The sequence below is a fragment of the Dryobates pubescens genome, chromosome 24, assembly GCF_014839835.1.
Source record: "Dryobates pubescens isolate bDryPub1 chromosome 24, bDryPub1.pri, whole genome shotgun sequence".
Lineage (NCBI taxonomy): Eukaryota > Metazoa > Chordata > Aves > Piciformes > Picidae > Dryobates > Dryobates pubescens.
Window position 1 is genome coordinate 279,046 of NC_071635.1, and position 20,532 is coordinate 299,577.

General features: G+C 41.0%; 1 protein-coding gene across 2 annotated transcripts in view; it reads left to right on the forward strand.

The window, feature by feature from the left end:
• The window catches only part of LRBA (LPS responsive beige-like anchor protein), a 324,288-nt gene that overhangs the window by 109,343 nt on the left and 194,413 nt on the right, over positions 1-20,532 (forward strand). For both annotated transcript variants that reach the window (XM_054172464.1, XM_054172465.1), the window contains 2 exons: positions 3,177-3,285; positions 20,042-20,208. In XM_054172464.1, coding sequence (XP_054028439.1) covers positions 3,177-3,285; positions 20,042-20,208 — 276 coding nt within the window. The remainder of the gene's footprint in view (positions 1-3,176; positions 3,286-20,041; positions 20,209-20,532) is intronic.

Sequence of the window (20,532 nt, forward strand, 5' to 3'; positions counted from 1 at the left end):
TTTATGAAACTTTAGCCTTATAATAAAACAATTTGTTGGAATTCTGCAATAAGTTCAAAGGAGGAAGAGGGAGGCAGGCCGCATGCAAATCAAATATCCTTAGCAAGTAGAAATTTCACCAGTAAAAAAAAAAAAGCTGTAATCATCTGCATTTCCATAGCTTTAGAGAAATTCCTTTTGGAAGGAACTGGATGAAGAGAATGTCAACATATGTCATCTGCTGTTCTTTTTCTTAAATGCTATGCATTGCTTTTGACTGCTCATACTTTTTAATATGGAAATAGTTGGCAGTCGGACTCACTGGAGAATTTTTTGCACACTTTCCCAACAGAGAATAGGGGACAGCTGTAGGCTGCCCCATTCAGTTGTCTTTCACTTGCTGTAGCGCAGTCACTCGCAAGGAATGAATGTTGGAGAATGTGTTGCCAGAGGAGCAACTTCTGTGCTGGAAAATAGTTTGAAAAATACATCTGTTAATGAAAAAGTGGATGGGAACTGACAGGCTTACATTTTGTGTGTCATTGACACAAAACAAAAAAAGGTAAGTGTAGTCACATCCAAGGGAGAATCGCTGGCTGGCAGTCTGCTCATCTCCTGTGGCCTCCTAGCCCTGAGGTTCTGGTAACATCGAACCTGCCTCTTAGTCCTGTTTTGTAAGAGGGTAAAAAAGAGGGGTTTTCCACATTTCCTTCCTTTTTGTATTGAGCAAACCATTCTGATTAAGGTGTAGGTTATGTAAAATGGCTTTTGAGGTTTTATGTTACTGTTTTGGTTTCATAGCAGAAGCAGTTTTGCTAATGGGTGAATTTGAACTGTGGAAGATCATAGAATAGAATCACAGAATGGCTTGAGTTAGAAGGGACCTTAAAGATCATACAGTTCCAACCTCACTGCAGGAACAGCTCCTACGTGACCAGGTTGCTCAAAACCTCATCATTAGGCTCATCAGGACCATTAGGCCAGACTTTAAACAATGTTTTAAATGTGCTGAAAAGTAGAAGGTGTAGCATGGATTTGTTTCAGAGGTGGGTAAGTGACTTGAGGTGGGATTCTTGACAGTACATGAGTACTATGGTATAGTGTGTCATGCACAACCATCTTTCAAACAATTTATTTCACTGACCTTCGCTCATCCGTGCATGTATTTAAACTGCATAATTTTTGTGTAACTGCAAACAGATCTTTGCTGCTGCTTAGTGACTAGGCAGAAGCTTTTTGGGGTGTCTTGGTTAAACATTAAGCTTTTGTTTTTGGAGATGACAGTAACTCTGGAGAGCAGGTACGTGACAAAGCTGGGTTTTGCTTGTGAGGATGTCATTAATTTCACAGTATCACTAAGGTTGGAAGAGACCTTGAGGATCATCAAGTCCAACCTGTCACCACAGACCTCATGACTAGAATTTGCTGGGTCTATGAAAAAGCAAAATCATAAACCACTTGTAAGTGGCTGGGAAGTTGATGATGTTTTTTATGCAGATAGATTTTCAGCAACAAGTGCTTTTAAAAAAAATTAAGGCAAGAGTAATGAGAAGGTGTTTATACTGCTTCTGGATCTTTGTGTGGATTGTACTGATGCTTTCTGATGAAGTGTCTGACTGATATCTGATCTGATCAAGACCAGTCCCAAGGAGAAGGACTTGGGGGTGTCACTTGATGAAAAACTCAACATAAACTGACAATGGTTGCTTGCAGCCTAGAAACTAACCATGTCCTGGGCTGCAGCAAAAGCAGCATGAGCAGGAGGGGTAAGGAGGTGATTCTACCCCACTGCTCTGCTCTTGTGAGACTCCACCAGGAGCACTGTGTTCAGTTTTGGGACCCCCAAACACAAGGACTTTGAACTGTTGGAGCAGGTCCAGAGGAGGCAGCAATCAGAGGGCTCGAGAACCTTCCCCTGTGGGAACATGCTGAAAGAGTTGGGGCTGTTCACCCTGGAGAAGAGAAGGCTCCAGGGAGCCACCTTTACAGTACCTGAAGGGGGCCTGCAAGAAGGCTGCAGAGGGACTATTTCCAAAGGCCTGCAGTGATAGGACAAGGGACAGTGGTTTGATTTTAGAGAAGAGCAGATTTAGATTGGATGTGAGGAACAAGTTCTTTACCATGAGGGTGGTTGAGCACTGGAACAGGTTGCCCATGGAGGTGGTTGAGGCCTCATCCCTCAAAGTGAGGCTGGACAGGGCTCTGGGTGACTTGATGTAGGTGAGGATGTCCATGCTGACTGCAGAGGAGGTTGGCCTGGAACGCCTTTAGGGATCCCTTCCAATCTGGGTGATTCTGTGACTTGATGTTCTGCTACTGGTTTCTACCTCAGCAACTGAAAACCTTAAAAACAAACAACAAAACCCACAAAAAACCACAATCAAACAAACAACAAAGCTTTACTAACAGGTATTTTGAAAAACTAACTAGTGGAGCATGCAGTGGATTTATCTGGTGTATCTTTGAGTGTTCCTATGGAAATGTGCACCTTCTACCCCAGTGGAGCTGCTGTATAGCTAGCTTTAACTTTATGAATCCCAGCGTAACTAATTAAACAGGAAATGTTTTGAGTAACAATATGGGAACTCACAGAATAATTGGGTTGTAATTCAATCTGTCAGCTCTGCTGCCATTCATAAACTCGGAGGTTTATGAAGGCCTCAGGAATCTCAGATTGAATTACAGCTTTATTCTGTACAGAACCTGGAACAATGTATATCTTAGCATTTCATTAGTGAAACTGAGGATGTTTTATAATCCTGAAAGATATTACTTAAATGTATACTAACCATAAAATTCTGGCTTTACATTTGGAGGGGGAAAAAAAAAACAGTGCAGTGCAACTGACAATATTTTATTTAGACTTCACATCAGTTACATTAGTGCTTTCACTTTGGTTATATGCATAAACTTCTCACCTTTCCACTGTGCTGTATGTGAAGGATTTTCTTACATGTCTATACTTCAGGTGAAACAAATGGCTCAGGCGTTTACATTTTGGGTGATGCTTAGTTTAGTTTACTCTTTTAATACAATTTTACTAGTTTCTTAAAATTGCCCTTCAAACTTACTTGTAGAATTTTCTTAACACAGTGAAGTCAGTTGTGGAACAGAGCTCAAAATATTTGTGTATTTATTCTATTTACAGATTGGACTTAATTTTCCTAAGGAAGTTCTTAAATATTCTCTGTCCTCAGGTTGCTGAGTCAGACCATGAAGGACCACTTGGTAAGAGTGGCTAACGAAGCAGAATTTATCTTGAGCAGACAGAGAGCAGAGGACATTAACCGCCATGCAGAATTTGAGGTAAGAAATTAATTATGTGGCTGAACCAAACCAAACCAAATCCATTGTGTTTGAGGATTCCAGTGTCTGACAGAGACTTTTCAGGTACAGGAGATTTCATCCTAAAAATTGCTTTGCATCTGTAGGGTGTTTTGATAAACCAGATGGAAAAGCCAGGCTGTTCAGAACAGGTCAGAACTTGTCACAAGCTGCAAACCATAGGGAAGGAATTTTATCATACCAATGCTGCTCTTTCCTGTGAAGCAAGTATCAGAGGTTTATCTTGACTGGGACACTAAGCAGTGAACAAAGACACCTTACTGAAGATAAATTATAACAGCCTAAGTGCAAAATGAGAAATCACTTGGTGTTCTCCTTCTTGTGTCATTTGCTATTTCACTCAATCCATTTCTAAACCCATGTTCCTTATGTTTTCCATGCCTCAGTGTGGTTTTATGTTTTTTTTTTTTTTGTATTTTTACCCAGCTTAAGAGATTCTAAAGTGACATAGTGCACTTTGTTTTTACAGCCTTGTAATAAAGCTACCAGCCTCTCTGGTTTCTAATCACTTCAGCCATACCTCCAGTTTTGGGTCTCGGTTACGTCACGTACCTCCTTTCACTGTACATTCATTTTTGGGTTATTTAAATAAAAATTAAGCTAGATCTCACTAACTTCACTAATATTGCTCTTAAAGAGTACTTTGTCTTTCTTCTGACATGTGATACTACGTGTGGTTTTGTTTTTAAAATGCAGCATGAAGAGATTGAAGGCACATTTGTGCTTAACGTATTTCTGAACTGTTTCCCTCTTAAATCTTTACTTGAAAAAATACTCCCTGAAGATGAAAGCATATTTGTCTTAGTGCTTATGTTCTAAAGGTCATCTGTGTTGGCCCCAGGATTCAAGCTGTGTGTTGTTTAATAACATATCTGCACTTCATCTAGAGCTGCTACCCCCTCCTGCAAACAGAGATGTTGTAAGATAGCTGCAGTACCACTGCAGTGCTGAAATAGCAGCTGTGCTTCGTTTATTACATCAAGGGGTTGGCGACAGTCCTGTGGTGATGAGAAGTGCTTCTGGTTACTTCCTTGCCTGATAATCATCCAAGTGCAACATGCTCTGGATTTATGCAGAAGCTCCATTCATGACATGGCATTATTGATTAGATGAGCAGCCCACTCCTTTTCTTCAGGTGCAAACTACTGGTGAGGACGTGGATGTGTGTGGAGAATCTGAGTGAAGTGAAGGGTTCTGACATGTAAAATGCAGTTGTTAAGTGACAACTTCACTCTTAGCCTCATTTCAGTCTCAAGACCCCTTTTGTGATGTCTGGAAGATGTTTACACTGAGCATCAACTTACATTTTTAATACAGCTGAGTGTGATGAGTCTGGGCTAAAAGCTGCTTGATACTTTTTGAAGTTGATGCTGTATTTGAATCTGTGCTCTCGGTATGATGGCTTTAAAAGTTTAAACTCATCAGGTTAAACAGAAAATAGTATACTAAGTTATATCAAATTTAGTTTTGTTACTGTGTTTGAAAGACTTAGATCTGCAGGTGTGCAAATTGAAGCTATACAACTGTTGGACTCTACCAAACGCTTAAATAATACACCTGGTGTCTCCTCAGTGTTACTGATGTCCATGGCAGACTTCAGTCAGTGTGATGTTTCTTTTGTGGGAGAGGGCACTGTTAGTCACATCCATTTGAAGCCGCAGGCTTCACATCAGCATTCAGAAATTCCTGTGTATCATGTTCCAGCTGTGGTATGACATTCCTGACAGCCTTTTTACAGTGGTACTCTATGCTGCAGAAGATTCCATTCTTCTGTCATGCTCAGAAATGGATCTGTCACTTGCCTAGTCTGGAGCTGTTCCATCTCTCCAGTCATGAGAGCACGTCTGCTTGGTGAGTCTGTTGAATGCAAAATCCCATTTGCCATGGCTTATGTCCAGAAAGAGCAATTGTACAAGAAGGCAGATAGGCTATGCTTTCATAAGTTCTGTCTTAAAATATGGAGATCTGTTGCTCAGAGACTTCCCTAAGAAGAGAGCATGTCTTTAAGAAATAGTGGTGTGATTTTCCAATTCCTTACAGAGTGGGATATAAATATTTTGCACCAATAATCACAGAATCAGGGAATGACATAAGTTATAGATCTTCTAACAAACTTTGCCCAGTGTCCATGAGATTTATATAGAATCACAGAATCATTTTGGTTGCAAAAGATCTTTAGGATTATCGAGTCCAACCAGTATCTTAACTACCAAGGCTGGGGCTAAACCACATCCCTCATCACCACATCTCTGGCTCTTTGAAACACCTCCAAGGATGGGGATTCAACCAGCTCTGCAGGCTGCCTGTTCTGGTGTTCTTACAGAGTTGTAGAATCATTAAGTTGGAAAAGGTCTCAAAGATCATCAAGTAAACCCAACACCACCATGCCAACTACACCATGTCCCAAACTGCCACGTCTACACATTTTTTTTAACACCTTTAGGGATGGTGACTCCACCACCTCCCTGGGCAGCCTGTTCCAATATTGGTCTGACCACTTACTCTTTTTTAGTAAATTTTTTTTTTTCTTAATTTTCCCTACTATCTAATCTAAACCTCCTGTGGTGCCTCTTCCTCTGATCCTAAATGTGCACAGGTCACAGGTATTTTTCCAAACCTCACCCTGAGTGCTTGGTAGGCTGAAATTGGTGAAGCGGAGCTTCTTGATGCCCGGTTTCATGCTACCACTGGACTGCTTTCTAGAAATGACCTTGGGAGGAGTGTCTCAGACTCTGTGCAGACTGCTGTGGATTTAAGTCTACAAGAGTAATTGGATTTGGTGTGAGGAGGGGGAGGGAATTTTGTACTCTAATTGACTTTATTTTATAATTTATGACAGGAGTGCCCATTACCTTGGATACGCCTCCTGGCTTCTGTAAGTCTCTTCATGGACTTGTGTGCAAATATACAGACTTAAAAAATTCCAAACATGCAAACCTGCAAGTGTGTTAGGCCTGGACTTTTCAAGCTTCATAGTGTTAAATCTTTCTAGGGAAGGTTTGGTTTGCTACCACACTACTGAATTTGGACCAGGAATTGTGATACTGTATCTCAATGCTTCCATGTAGTGTAAAGGTACTGTAAAAGTACATTCCTAGGGTTTTCCATCATGAGTGTGGGTAGAGCAGCAGTCAACAGCCCAACACAATGATTGCCAGAGAACTTTCTAGAACAGGTGGACAGGGATTCTTCATTCTGAGTCTGTGAGGAAAACAGACACATGGGTAACTTTTTAGTAAAATAGAGCTGCTGCAATTTACACACTAACCTGCCTCCTGGAGTCTCTCTTGTTATGGATTGAGCTTTTGGTCTTATTCTACAGAATTCTCATCATCAACAGAAATACAGTGTGCTGGGATTCTTGTTCTTGGCCATTTCTGCTGATTAACTGAGGATTTCACATGACTTGCATTTGTTATAAATCATGCTAGGCAGCTTAGTTCTCTGCATGATTTCTCAGCCATAATTAAATCTAGCCTTTCCAGCTGCTCTAAAATTTGTTGCCCTTTTCTGCTCAGTTACGTTTTTTCATGCGGAAGACTTGCACTTCCTCACAGTTACCCAGTGAAACATGGCTTCTCTGTACAAAAGCAATGATGGCTCTTGTTTATTCTGTGGTTTGCTTTTTTCCCTTTAAACACAACTGCCCATTTGGCTTTTAGAAATTTCAGACTTAACTCCCTCACGCTTCCCTACTGTCCTGCAGAATCCTTCTGGCATATTTCATCCTTCTGACACTAAGGCAGTTTGAAACAGGACGCTGTACGTAATGCCTCTGCAGTGTCCAGTGCTGAGTTCTGTGTCACCAGAGTGACTGTCTCGTCCTAGAAGTTGGCCACTTGTTAGTTTCCTTTCATAACTACTCTGCTAGCACTTCTGTGGTGGCCTTGTGTTCCAAGAGCTGTTCTTATCCTTTGATCTTCTATTAGACATACAGAGATACCTAAATTGCTTTTTATGAAAGTGTTCCTCAAACTCCCTTGCCCTGCTTCTGTGTTTTTAAAACTAACATGCCACAGTTGACATATTTTTCTGTTTTCCTTCTTTGAACAGGCTTCTCAAAGAATGCCCTTTTCCCATAGCCTTCAATCTTTGCAGATTAACCATTCCCGCTTTTTGTTTTGTCTTTTCAAGAGCATTTGATGGATGACATACATTGTCTTTGAATCCCTAATACTGCATCCTTTTATAAGGTTTTTGTGTTGTCTATCAAAACATTTTCTGTGTTTTGCTGCATCTTTTTTATGCTCATAATATGAAAACTAAGCTAGCTGCATTCTTGAAATTTGAAGTGTCTTCTGATCCTTGCTTGCCAGAAGTGATGGCCATGTGATGGCCGTTCGGGGACTGCTCTCCCCTTTGTCCAGTAAAACTTTGAATCTACAGAGGCTTTTGCTGAGAGTAACACTGAGTTAACTGCAAATTTATTGGCATCTGGGTTTCATTCCCATCTTGTAAACTGCCTTTTCCCTGGTAGCATTTCAGGTTGGAGGGGATGCATGATTCACAATCAGGATTTCTTAAAACACCTTCTGTTCATTATACTCTTGTAATTAACAGAATAAAGCTGTTGCTGTTAATAGCTGCTAACACACAACACCATCACTCATACACTTACAACCAGAGCTTACAGTTGGGAGACCAACTCCAGCTGTGTACTCAAACAAGTGTAATGAAGAGCTTATTACAGTAGCTTCAGAAAAGTGCTTTCAGAAGGCCCTTTGCCTCATGGGGGTGCATATGCAATCCTGCATTCCTTCTTTGTGTCACTCTCTTGGATGTTCAGGGGGCTGGAGCACCTCTGCTATGAAGACAGGCTGAGAGAGTTGGGGTTGTTCACCTGGAAAAGAGGAGGTTCCAGGGACACTTTAGAACAGCCTTCCAGGATTTGAAGAAGGCTACAGAAGAGCTTGAGAGTGCCTTTCTACAGAGGCTTGGAGTGACAGGACAAGGGGGTAATGGCTTCAAGCTGTAAGAAGATGGATTGAGATTAGAGATGAGGAAGCAATTCTTCCCCATGAGGCTGGTGAGGCACTGGAACAGGTTGCAGAAAAACTGTAGAGACTCAAAACCTGGAAGTGTTCCAAGCCACATGAGACTTGAGCACCCTGGTCCTGCAGGAGTTGTTCCTGCCCATGGCAGGAGGTTTGGAGCTAGATGGTGTTTGGGGTCCCTTCTGTGTTTTCTGACTCTCACAAACTGCTGCTGGTACTAGTGTGTGCTTTATTCCTTCCTAAAATGTGACTTTTAAATCAAAGTGTTTTGCTTACATGAGTGGAGAATTTGTATTTACTGATGGTTTAAGAGCTCTGATGAAATAAAAAGTTATAGCTCTGCTATTGTTATGTGTGCAGGTAACATTTCTGCTGAAGGTGAAAATGTAAATGTCTAAGCCATTCTGAGAAAAAGGGCAACTGCAGCATGGAAGAGTAGGTTTAGGTTTTGTATACCTACAGGAAGCTGAAACACAGCTTTTAGTATCTCCTAAAACAGAATGTTGAATTAAATAGTTTATAATGGCATTAAATTCCAGATAAAATATTTCCAACCAATCTTTATAATTCCAGAATTAGTGGAAACATTTGTCTTCAGATTCTTCCACCAAGGCACAGGGAAGTGAATTATTGAAAAGATAAAAATAAATTTGTTTGCTCTCTGTCAGAGTTCATATCCACAGCCAACCTTGATAGAAGACCAGAATGATTTAGACAAGTTTGCTTTGGAGATTCATAACATATGCTTGCTGGACAGAATTGAGTTATCTCTGCTCTGGAGAGTAAGTTATTGTAGCAGGAGCTGACAGAGATGAAGATAACTGAGGGAAATTCAATTACCTTTTAGTGTTTTCCTTCTAATAGGATTCTTAATGTGAAAGAGATCCTTAGATGATGCGCTGATGTAGCTATGTGAGATCTGCTTTGATACCTGCATCCAGAATAAAGTGAACTCTTCTTTTCAGACCTTCATTAAGGATGAAATATGCATCTGTTTGCTAAATGGGTGTTAGATTTCGATCCACTCAGAAGGTGGCTTATGAAGATCAACTTTGAGGCAATGTGAGAAGTCACAACTACACATTAAGATACTGAGATATTTAGCAAAGGTCATCAGTAGAGCCTGACTGCACTTACAGCTAAGATTTTCAGTGTTACCTGTATTTCTTAGTCATGTGGAGCGGTTTTCTATCATTTATTGGAGTATTATTGAGGAGGAAGTTGTGCAAAATTTTAGGTCCAGTGTAACAGTTTATCCTGCATTGGTATTTCTTATTCCAATGAAAGATTCAGCCTTCGGTTCTGCATGCAAGGTACAGTGACCGTGCTGAAATAAATACCTCCATAGCTGAAGACTGACACTAATTTGAAAATAAGGATATTACAGTTAAATTGCTAACATTATCTTAATTCTGTAGCAGATGGGGCTTGAAGTCTGTCTGCAGCTTGGGGAGGGAAGTGGTGGGAAACTGTAAAGCTACAAGGTGACATTCCCACTCTTTGATAAGGCTAGCCTCTGATTTCTGAGGAGACAGAGAGAGCTTTCCAGGAAGCTGTAACTAATCAGAACTCTTAACAGAAACTGAAAGGTCCTTTGACGTTGCCACTTTTGTCTCGCTGCTTTGCTCTCTAGCTTTTCATCTTAACTTTCCTGTATTAGCTTTTAAATGGCCATCACTGTAACAGTTTTAGGGTTTTTTTGAAACCTTTTCTTCCCACCTCTTCTGATTCTCTTGTAGGAAGACTGAGTCCACCTGCTGGTTTTTGTCTTTCACCTAAATTGGAGAAAACTGAACCAATCCCCTTGAGATGTTCGCAGGTCATGAAAAGAAAGATCTGTCAGGCAGTTAAGTTGCTCTTCAGATGATCCCTGTCAGAGAAGCTGCCAAGTGACTTAGAGACCTCTGGATTGCACTGTTAATCTGAAGTGCTACTGGAAATGGCAGCTTGTGGGGTAACCTCTTCACCACTGCCAGCAGGACAGGGTCATCCTCAGCTGTGCCGGCCCTCAGCCCTGGGTTGACCTTATTGTCACCTACAGACATACCTAAATTATGCTACCATTAGTTCTGAATGTGTTCAATATTTCCAGAAGGAAAAAAAAAATAAATCATGTGTTCTGACATATTTTTGCATATTTTTTCCTACACTGCCTGTTAGAAATCCCATATAGCTCATTTCTAAGCAGTTGTTGATAGCCTTGAAGCCAGCATCACTCATCTTGACGTGTAACCAACACTGCTTTTCAAGGCAATTTCATCTGGACAGCAGCAAAGAAGGGAGGACCATTTCTCAGGTTGTTTTTGAATGGCAGTTGTTTGAATCTAGTCAGAAATTTGGAATATTAGAAGTAGACAGAGGTAGGTTATTGGCTACAGTGTCGCTGAACCTGTTGAAGTGTGAGAAAGGGTGTCATATGCCTCTTTGGTATGTCCAATAACTGCCACTTACTTGTGTTTTATGCAATGTTTTCTATCATTTCAGTAGTTTCTTTCCTTTCTGGGCATGCTTGGTGGAAGCTGGTGATTTTGATTAGTTAGTGCTTCTGAATAATGGGAATGAATGGTCTTTCACATCAAATCTCAGATTCTTGTGGAAAAATCCAAATAATTTAGTTGCTTTTTTATCTTGGGTGGCTATTGTGCTCTGCACACAATATGCTCCCAGTACACTGAATTTATGTCATTTAGTCAAATCCAGTTAAGCAGCCTTCATGCAGTCGTACTGCGTAGTCACTTTTGTGCCATTACACCAGTTCCCAGGAGTTCAGCTGTTTGGAACAAATGCTGATGACTTTGCTGGTGGAGTAGTATACAAACAGCCTCATACCATTTGTAAAACACAGCCAGACCAAAAAACCTTCTGTGCTGGACTGAGACAAAGCCAAAAATAAAACTTAACAAGAACATCAGAGCTTTGAAACAGGATTGTGCACAAGTTCTGGTGAAATGAGGAAACTCACAAAATAGATCTTAGATGTTCTCTTACATAAATGAATGTTTGTGGAGTGTTCTCACCCTCTCTCAAATGCTGACAACATAAAGGATGGTGCCAGTGGAAACTGGTGCTACACAGTACTTAACTTCTCTGAAAGGAAAGGAGTTCCATGGAATATACAAGGGGTGGTGGGAACAAGTTAATCCTGGGGAGATACCCACTGGACCCCAGAAGGAAATGTTTCCCCACGGGAACAGTCAGAAATTGGAATCATTTCCCAAAGGAAGCAGTGGGGTCCCTATATTGGACAGTTTTAAGACTCAGCTTGACAGAGTGCTGGGCCAGCTCATTTCATCTGGAATATTACCCAGAACTGTTGGACCAGATGATCCTTGGGGTCCCTTCCAGCCTGGTGTTCTGGGATTCTGTGTGATCCTGTGAAGTTGCTATACTGACTCTTGCATCATTGCAGGATTTTTTCATGGCTTTAGAGTGGAAGAGGGGAGATTCAGTCTGGAGATAGATTGGGAAGAAATTCTTGACAGTGAGGGTGGTGAGGCACTGGAACAGGTTGCCCAGGGAGGTTGTGGATGTCCCCTGCTTGCAGGTGTTCAAGGCTAGGCTGGATGAGACCTTGGAGCAACCTGGGCTGGTGGGAGGTGTCCCTGCCCATGGCAGGGGGGTTGGAACTAGGTGATCTTGAAGGTCCTTTTCAACCCAAACCATTCTGTGATTCTACAAAACAGTTACAGAAAGGCAAACTCCAAATATGTATTTTATAAAGCATTTTAAGTGACATCTGAAGGAGCCCCAGTCAGGTCTGAAACAGATTTGGTACCCAAAGTACTGAAGCGTATTAGATGTGTGCTTGACCTTGGCACGCAACCAGCTGTGGCAAGACAGGAAACTATTATGTTTTATCTCAAATGAATGTGATTTCTCTGTTCTTTGTTCATGAGCTGGTATATTTTTATACATTCTGTAGTTCCTGGATTAAAGTCAGAGCTATGTTTGCAAAGCAAGACACTAAACAGGGAAAGCTGAAAAGTGCTTGAGGGGACCTGTGTAGAAAGTAGGAATAGAAACACAGACCCTAGGCTACAGAAATATCTCCGGGGCCTAATCCTTCTGTCTTTTGGAAATCTGGAACTTAACATAATCTTAGAGACTGTCTGTGTAGATATTTTGGCTGGAAAATAATTTGCTTCGCATGCATTTTTGCATACTTTTAAAGAAATATAGTGAGTGTGATGTAGCAGGAATATCAAACAGTCGAGTATTTTTGCACTGTTCTGCACATAGTACGAGTGGAGTTTCTACCATAAAATGAGTACTATGTAGGAATGCACATTCCTGCAAGCTATGTGTTGAGAGAATTAATTAATGTGTTAAATAATCATATAATAATACTTCAGTATTTATAGTTGTGTCTTTCATAGCTACAGAAATGATTTTAACTCGCCCAAATACCTTTCACTTTGCTGAAGCCATGTTTCTAGGTTCTATTTTTGTCATCTTTTGAGGTATTACTTTCCCCTCTGCCAGAAGCGTACCTTTTGCTTCTCTTACAAAAAAAATTCAGAATTAATCTCACACAAAACTTGCAATCGTTTGCTGTTTGTGTAGTGCCTTTAAAGGCCTCTTAATTAGGAAGCTGTGTTGTTCTAAACTACTCAATAGTGTTACCTGCTCGTGGAGACTTGACTGAAGGTTTATCTGTGCCATTGAACCGCATGTGACTTCCAATCTGTCCGCGTGTCACTCCTGTGCCAAGTCTAGCTGCTGTGAGCGGTACAAGAGCTGTGCTGGCAGTAGGGTGTCTGCAGTTCTGAATCCCAGGGAAGAAATCGCTTGGCTGCTGGGGCCAAAACTGCTGGACTGCACTCTGCCTACCTTACAGAGGTCTTTCCTGTGCCTCAGGGCAAGGGGACAGTAGGGGAGATGGTGGTAAGTTAGCAAATGAGGACTCTTCTGAACTTTAGCTTGTTGGGGTTATTGGAAATGTGCCCTCTGGCTCCTGGTCACAGGAGGATTTTCACAATATCTTTGTCATGGGTTGAGTTGATTCTGCTGCTGGTATTCAGTACCATGCTGATGTCATGCTGGCTTGAAAATGAAAGTGCTGGCTGGAGCAAAGTACCCTAGGGTTTGAAGTTCAGACGAGGCTTCCTGTTCCGGTTGCTGCTTTTGGTTTCTGGTTTTAGGGTGTTGGTCTTTTATGCTGGGCTGACTGCTGGTCAGGGGATGGCAGAGGCTTCTGCTTTTTGCAGCACTTTTCTGCAAACAGACTGAGGTAATTGTGCATTTTATCTAATGAAATTCCTTACCTCAGCCTGGGGTTTTTTTGTTGCTTTTCCTCCCATCTGTGTGTGGGGAGGGGTCTTGTGAGAGTGGGCTCTGTTAACCTAGGACAGTCTTGAAGGATGAAAGCCACATCAAGGCTTGTTTGGCAAATGTTTCTTGAGCTGACAGCACCACATGGCAGTGGATAATAACTATTTTCACTGCTTCCACTTGGTATTCCTCCTGTACAGAGCTGGAGAAGTGTGCTGATACTTTGCCTGGAGTAAGGTACTTATGGCAAGAGCAAGAGGCAATGTTTGGGTGAGTAATACAAGAAAGACTCTGCAGATAAGAGAACAGGAGAAAAAGCTGGGGAGCATTGAGAGAATTGGGACTGTGTTTAGTTCCAGTCCACGAAGGTGAAGTGGGGACTGGTCACCACTACGTTTTTGTAGACTGAAACTAAATACTGTTTGTCTTTTTGGTCACTAACAAGTTGCTCACACATCTGTAATGACTGATCACAGACAAGGTAACAATTAAATACTACTTTGCTGTGACTGAAGGGCTAGAGGTCTTTGTGTCTGGCCCACATGAAACTTAGTTATGTTTTCACACATGTAAAAGGTATTTTCCCATCTTCTTAAAACTTTAATTGTGTAGAAATTACAGTCTGAGAAGACTGCAACAGAAATGAAAAACCAGAGCAGTGCAGTCTTAGTCTGGCCCTGACTAAGCATGCTGTGTAGGGAGTCTTTAGATGATGTAAGTATGTGTCTCATCTGATTGACACAGTTAATGTTCCTTGTTTAAAGGAGTCTGTCAGTTCCAGAAGTTGTTCATGAATCTGATTCATTTGCTGCATTGGACTGGAAGTTCTTTAGTGAATGCAGTACTCTGCATGTGTGTACTGTGGTGGAGTTGAAATAGTTGAAGGTCACAAGCCCGGCGCGTTGTAGTTGGTAAATAGCTTCGGTGATCATCACCGGCTCCCTCTTTGCTTAGTCTCTAAGAGCACAGACACGTATGCAGAAGTACTGAGCTTGCTGTTTCTGGAGCAGATGGGAATTGTACTTTGATTATTTCTTGCTTGGAAAATGTGGATGCAAAGGATCTCAAATTTGATGCCCAAGTATAATGTTCTTAGGATCTTAGCCTGTTTTAAAACAAGAATGATATGAGGGGACTGCAGATTTAAACTGGATTTGCAAAACAGGGAGGGAAAGTGTCTGTCCTAGTGGACAAATGTACAATAAGAACTGGCTTGTTGGGGTCAAAAAGAACACTTGGCTTTGCCTTTTGTTTGTGGCAATGGTTAGCAGTGATGCTTAGAGAGTTAGTCTTACAATAATGTAGGGCAAGGAGCAAGAGGTCTTGTTTGTGTAAAGGTTAGTCTTTGTGATCCAGGGATGCTACTGTAACACAGAAATAACATCTATTAGATAAGCATCAAAGAAAAAGGTTAAAAAATCCCCCACCCTATGGTACTAATGGGCACCAGAGAATAAACCTGATGTTACTTGTCTCTGCTCTTTTCATTCATGCTGTCAGTTGTTTTTCTATCCAGTAGCTCTTGTTAGTTTGTCTCCTTTACCTACTCTGCTAAATTGGGTTCATTTGCAAGATGTGATCCCGTAAGAGTGCTGATGCCCAGCGTTTAGTTGGGCTTGCTACGGCTTCATACTTGGAGACTTAAAGATAAAAAATAAAGCTATTGAGTCAGCACAGATTAAAACCAGATGTCTCTTGAGATCCTTGTGTTTCTTTCTAATCGCTAACCCAAACTGACTGTGGTAGGTTTTTTTCCTAGTCATGACCATAGTCTTACCAGTCTATATTTGGTGTGATCCCAGTCAAGTGGGGGGCTTTTCCTCCCACCTCCTTCTTCTGATTTTAAATGCTGGGTTTTTTCCCCAGGAATGTCTGGCTACAAAAAACACCTCCCCCCATCCACATTTGTATTACAAACAGTTGATTTAGATGCAGATTTCTGTTGGGGTTTTTTGTGTGGGGTGTTTTTTTTTTTTTTAAATCTTCAGTTTAGATAAAAGGCTGGAAAAATGGATAAATGAGGTCTGGAATACTATAGGTTTGCAGAGCTGAGAAGCCATCACATTGTGTTCAGTCCATTAAAACAAGAAGAAATAGAAGAGATACTTTGATAAGTGTTCTGCTGGTGTTAACCTTGATGGCTATTATCGGGGGGATGATGCTGTATCTATTTCATTGGCTTAAGCTTTTTTCATGCTGGGGGAAATCAATACTTTGAGTCACTGGATGACAGAGGCATCACTTCAGAATTGACGGTGGCTGTCAGACGTTGTCATTGGTTGACTTTTGTTCGCTGTTGAGGTTTTAAGCTTTCATTTTTCTAAGTCTTCTTCAAGATTTCCCTGGGTAGCATTTTTAGTCAAGACTTTAAATCTTGTGTCAGAGGTCAAGTGCAAAGATCTGTGAAAGCAGAGGCTGAGGAGCTCCTTCATTTACTAAACAGGATAGTTTAGATTTGTAGGGAATTTGCATTAGTGGCAGGACCGTGCCTTATCTTGTGGGTGACTTTGCCTTTAAATGACACCCTCCGAGAAAGGGTCTTCACAAAGCACTTTTTAGCCAATTAGACAAAGGATCTGGCCTATGTAAAAGTGTTCAGTGATCTCGGAGTTGAATAACTAAAGTCTGAAGGTACCATACTGCTTTTAAAAGCCACACACTGTTAAACTTGTTTGTGGTATTACATTGTCGTTTGGGGACTGCAAAGGTGCACATGCAGACGGTACTGAGCAGAGGAAATCTTTTACTTGACATTGTTATAAAGATAAAAGAGTTCTGAAAACACTAGATTAATCCTTCTTCTCTTCCCTGAAATACAGACAAGCAGAATAGATTAATTCATCTTGTCAGGATTACACAACAGTATTTCTGGAGTATTTCCTGCATATAGTGTGTTGTGTTTTCTTATCTATTAACTTACCTTTTGGATGACCTTGTGCTACTTTAGAATTACTGTTCCTTGAAAATAAATCTTCAGATAACCTGTATGTTCAAATAGCCTCTGATTTTGTCCAAGCATGGAACAAGCCGGGGGGAGGGGTGGGGTAGGGAACCCTGTTCTGCTCTGCCATAAAGAGAAGGCTTATGTTCCATCCTGGATGAAGTAGCCGAGAGCAAGGGTCTTTGCTCTGCTTTGTGCTGTATCAGCTTAATAACCTTCCCTCTGTTAAACCTTTAGCAGACACTGGATTTAAGACTTTTTGCAGGTAACCTGTGGAGTATGTATATGAAAATATGTTTTACTACCTTCAACAGTTTTTGTTTCTTCCTGATCGCAGCTGCACTACTTTTGCAGTTATCCCCTCATTACATACTTGCCCGAAGAGGTAACAGAGTTTGTGTGCCATGCATACACTGGAAGGAAGGTTTTATCAAATTCATTTCCATGCAATTGCATATCTAATTGTAAAACTGTATTCCAGCATGTCAGGGTATGTACTGCAGGTGCAAGAGGTCCAGCAATAGAGATGAACTAGAACTAAAAAAGTATTTTTGAGTTTGTTCACAAGATGCAGTCAAGCTGAATTTTCATTTGAGAAATGATCCCGGTTTAGTGTGAAGTATTGACATGTGCCAGTCTATGTCCTGGTGTTGCATCTCTGGAAGCACTGGATGAGGTAGACCTGAGGGCATCTGGAAAAGATGAAATGGAGACTTGGTAGTGCTTTAAGAACAGTTTAGTGATGACTGCCTAATTTGGGATGGATCTTTCTTTTTGTTTTGGTGGAGCCACTCGACTTTTACTCCTCTATTAAAAATTACCTGAGCAAGAGGGAACGGCTTTCAAGCTGCAGGTTTGGACTGGACATTAGGAAAAAAAATTTCACAGCACGAGTGGTCAGGCATTGGAATATGCTGCGCAGGGAGGTGGTGGAGTCACCAACCCTGAATGTGTTTCAAGGTGGCTTGGATGTGGTGCTTGGGGATGTGAACTTTGTAGGGTAGGGTTCTTGGTTGGACTTGGTGATCCTAAGGGTCTTTTCCAACCTGAAATTTTCTGTGATTCTACAAAATAGCTTCCTTATTTTGCTGAGCATTTGGCATGTATTGTGTGTAGGGACCCCTGACTTATTGCTGAGTAGCTGTTTGACCCAAGAGACGATCATCCTTGCAAAAGTTTCTTAACGTTAGCAGCCACACACGTGTGTGCCTGGGGATTTGGCAGCCCCACAGCCTCTTTCTGTTCTTGGTTGTAAAATACATATTGCGTGGAGTGTGCTATGCTTACAAGGCCCTCCTGGAGTGAGGGTGTAATTTATGGGATTGCTGCATGGGAGAGCCTCTCCCCTTTGGTGGGTGATTGCGCATTTCTGTTCATATTAAACACCGAATTTTCTGGGAACTGGACTCCTGTGCATTTCTGGTTTGGAACAGGTTGCTTCTCCTCTCGTGGAAGTTGTCAGGACAATAAAGTACTATTGTTTCATTTTTCTTCCTTTGAATATCATAGCTCCACTTTGAAAGTCTTTGTTGGTATTTAGTGAGGGATGCACTCAAAATTATATCATAAAGAGGTTTTGTTTGTTTGTTTGCTTTATGTGATACCAGTTCATTATATCTTTTACAAAAGATTCTAGGTTGATTTCCATTTTGTCATGTTTTAAGGTCAAATGTGACTTTAATGTTCCATAAAGAGACAGAGATTGATAATGGGGAAAGAATAACCCTCTAATGTGATTTATATCTATGGATTTTATGTCAGATATGAAAAGTTGCTGTTCAAATTGTAAAGGAGGATCCATTAAAGAGCACTTTAAAACGTTTTACTACTTAGCTTACCTTATATGCTTGTTTTTAGAATTCTGCCCTTTCAGGCAGCCTAAGAATAACACCTTATGAAACATTTACAAAGTGCTAAAGAGAACTCAGAATCACCATGGGTGCAAAACAGATTAATGTATTGGAAAAGGCAGCTGTATTTAAAAAGAGCTAGAGAATGCTTGTGTTGGTTGTGATTTAGCCACCTGAGATTTTTGTGAAGAAGGATGGCAGTGCTTTATGTAGCAGTACAAAAGCCAAGTTTTGTTATCTCATTGACTGGGGTAAGGCAGCTGCTGCTGCTTCACTCTTTCCGGATTGTCTGCTCATCAGGTGAGCATTTCTCTGAGGTGAGGGGGAAACGAGGAGGAAATTTGTAACTATATTTAGATAGTTAAAATCTCTGTCTTTTTCTTTTATTGCTTTGTTCTTATGTCTAAGAAAATGTACACAACTGCAAGTCTTACTTTGTGGTTTTTGGGATTTTTCCCCACTTTGTTCCTATCTTTCACTTGATGATGTTTATGCATTTGTGTGTGCACACACATAAATAACATTCATAGCCTGCTGATTCACTTTTTTCCCAGCAGGAGTTTTCTAATGTTTTATATCTAGGCAGATGTAAACCCAGCACTGCTGCCCTTTTAAACGTAAAAAGCATTGTGGTTCTGTGCTGTTACCTGAGCTGTACAGAACCATTTCACCAGTGTCTGCATCAGCACAGAAACAAGCAATTCTTTATGCTGTTGGGCAGACATTTGTGTCCATTCTGCTAACTAGATCATAGAGTAATCCAATCATTGACCACGGCTGAAATGCTTTGTCTGACACAGGCGACCTGTGGAATTGCCAAATGAAAACTGAAAATAGAAATAGGGTGCTGAAGTGGAGAAAAGCTTTTATTGTTTCTGCCAGGGTTTGAATTCGTTGTGCATCTTCCTGGAGAGTGGTTTGATGAGGGGGTGATCAAAATTTGGATCAACAAAACAACTCCAAATAATAAAACATTGTAACAACGAATCTTGTGTAGTTTTGAGTTTTGCTTTAGGGGTGCCTTTCAGTTATTGCTTGCTAGTGTTTGGGTTTGAGTCTCTCAATAAGCAGAAGGTGTTCATACAACAGGTGTAATGCAGCTAGGAAAATAGGTGACTTTGTAGATGTGCTCAACTTCAAGAAGCCATCCTATACAGATCAATTCAGTCTTCATGGTTTGTCTCCTGTCTGTGTGAAGATAGGTACTTTCCACAGCTTCCTCATTTATTTACTTGTTTGTTTATACAAAGAGCAGCAAGTGACTGGCTGCCCAAATCCCATGAAGAGCTGTGGAAGTGGAGTGGTCAGCTAGCTAGCACTCTGAAACTTGCCTCTGGTTGTATAATGTTGTTCACTGTTGTAAAATAAAAGTGCTTGTCCCTGTGTGTTTTACAATGCATCAGGCTACTGGTGTGTTGGCATTTGCTAAATCTTGAGTGTGTATGCTGTGTGGTTAAAGAATTCACGGCAAACCAAGACCCTCTGCTTGGCACCCTGGATGCATTTACTGTGGGCAGCTGCAGAGTTTGAAAGCCTGTAAACTGGGGTTAATTCCTAATTCTCCAGGGTTTTGTATAGGTAATTCATTATGAAGTGCTTCAAAGTTCGTGTGGATGATATAATTAAAATGGAAAGTGATCAAGTCTTTGTTTTCTTCCTAGTCACTGTGTGCCCAGTATTCTGCAGACAAACGGGAAGAAGAAAAAATGTGTCATCACCTGATAATGGCAGCTAAGTACCGAGACCAGGTGACTGCAACTCAGCTGGTACAGAAAATTGTCAACATTCTGACAGACAAGCATGGAGCCTGGGGAAGCTCTGCTCCAAGGTAAAGCCTTTTGGAGGGTTTCTAAAATACTTTTGAGATCGGGGTTGCCCTTAGGTGATTGAAATTAATGTCTTGTGGTTTCAATTTGAAGGTAAAAAGGGTTTTCAGTGTTTCTTTTTTTTTATTATTTTTTTTTTAAACAAAGTCGTAAAAAAGGTAAAATGAGTAGGTCAGGGTGTGGTGTGGGTGAGTGTCAGCAAACCTGTGTTCCATTGGAGCAGTGAAAAACAAGGTGATTCTCATGTGACTTTAAACATTGCTGTAACAGCGTGTTGGAATTCATTTGGAGTGTCCAGTTCTTCTCCAATCGTTTCTTGGGAAAAT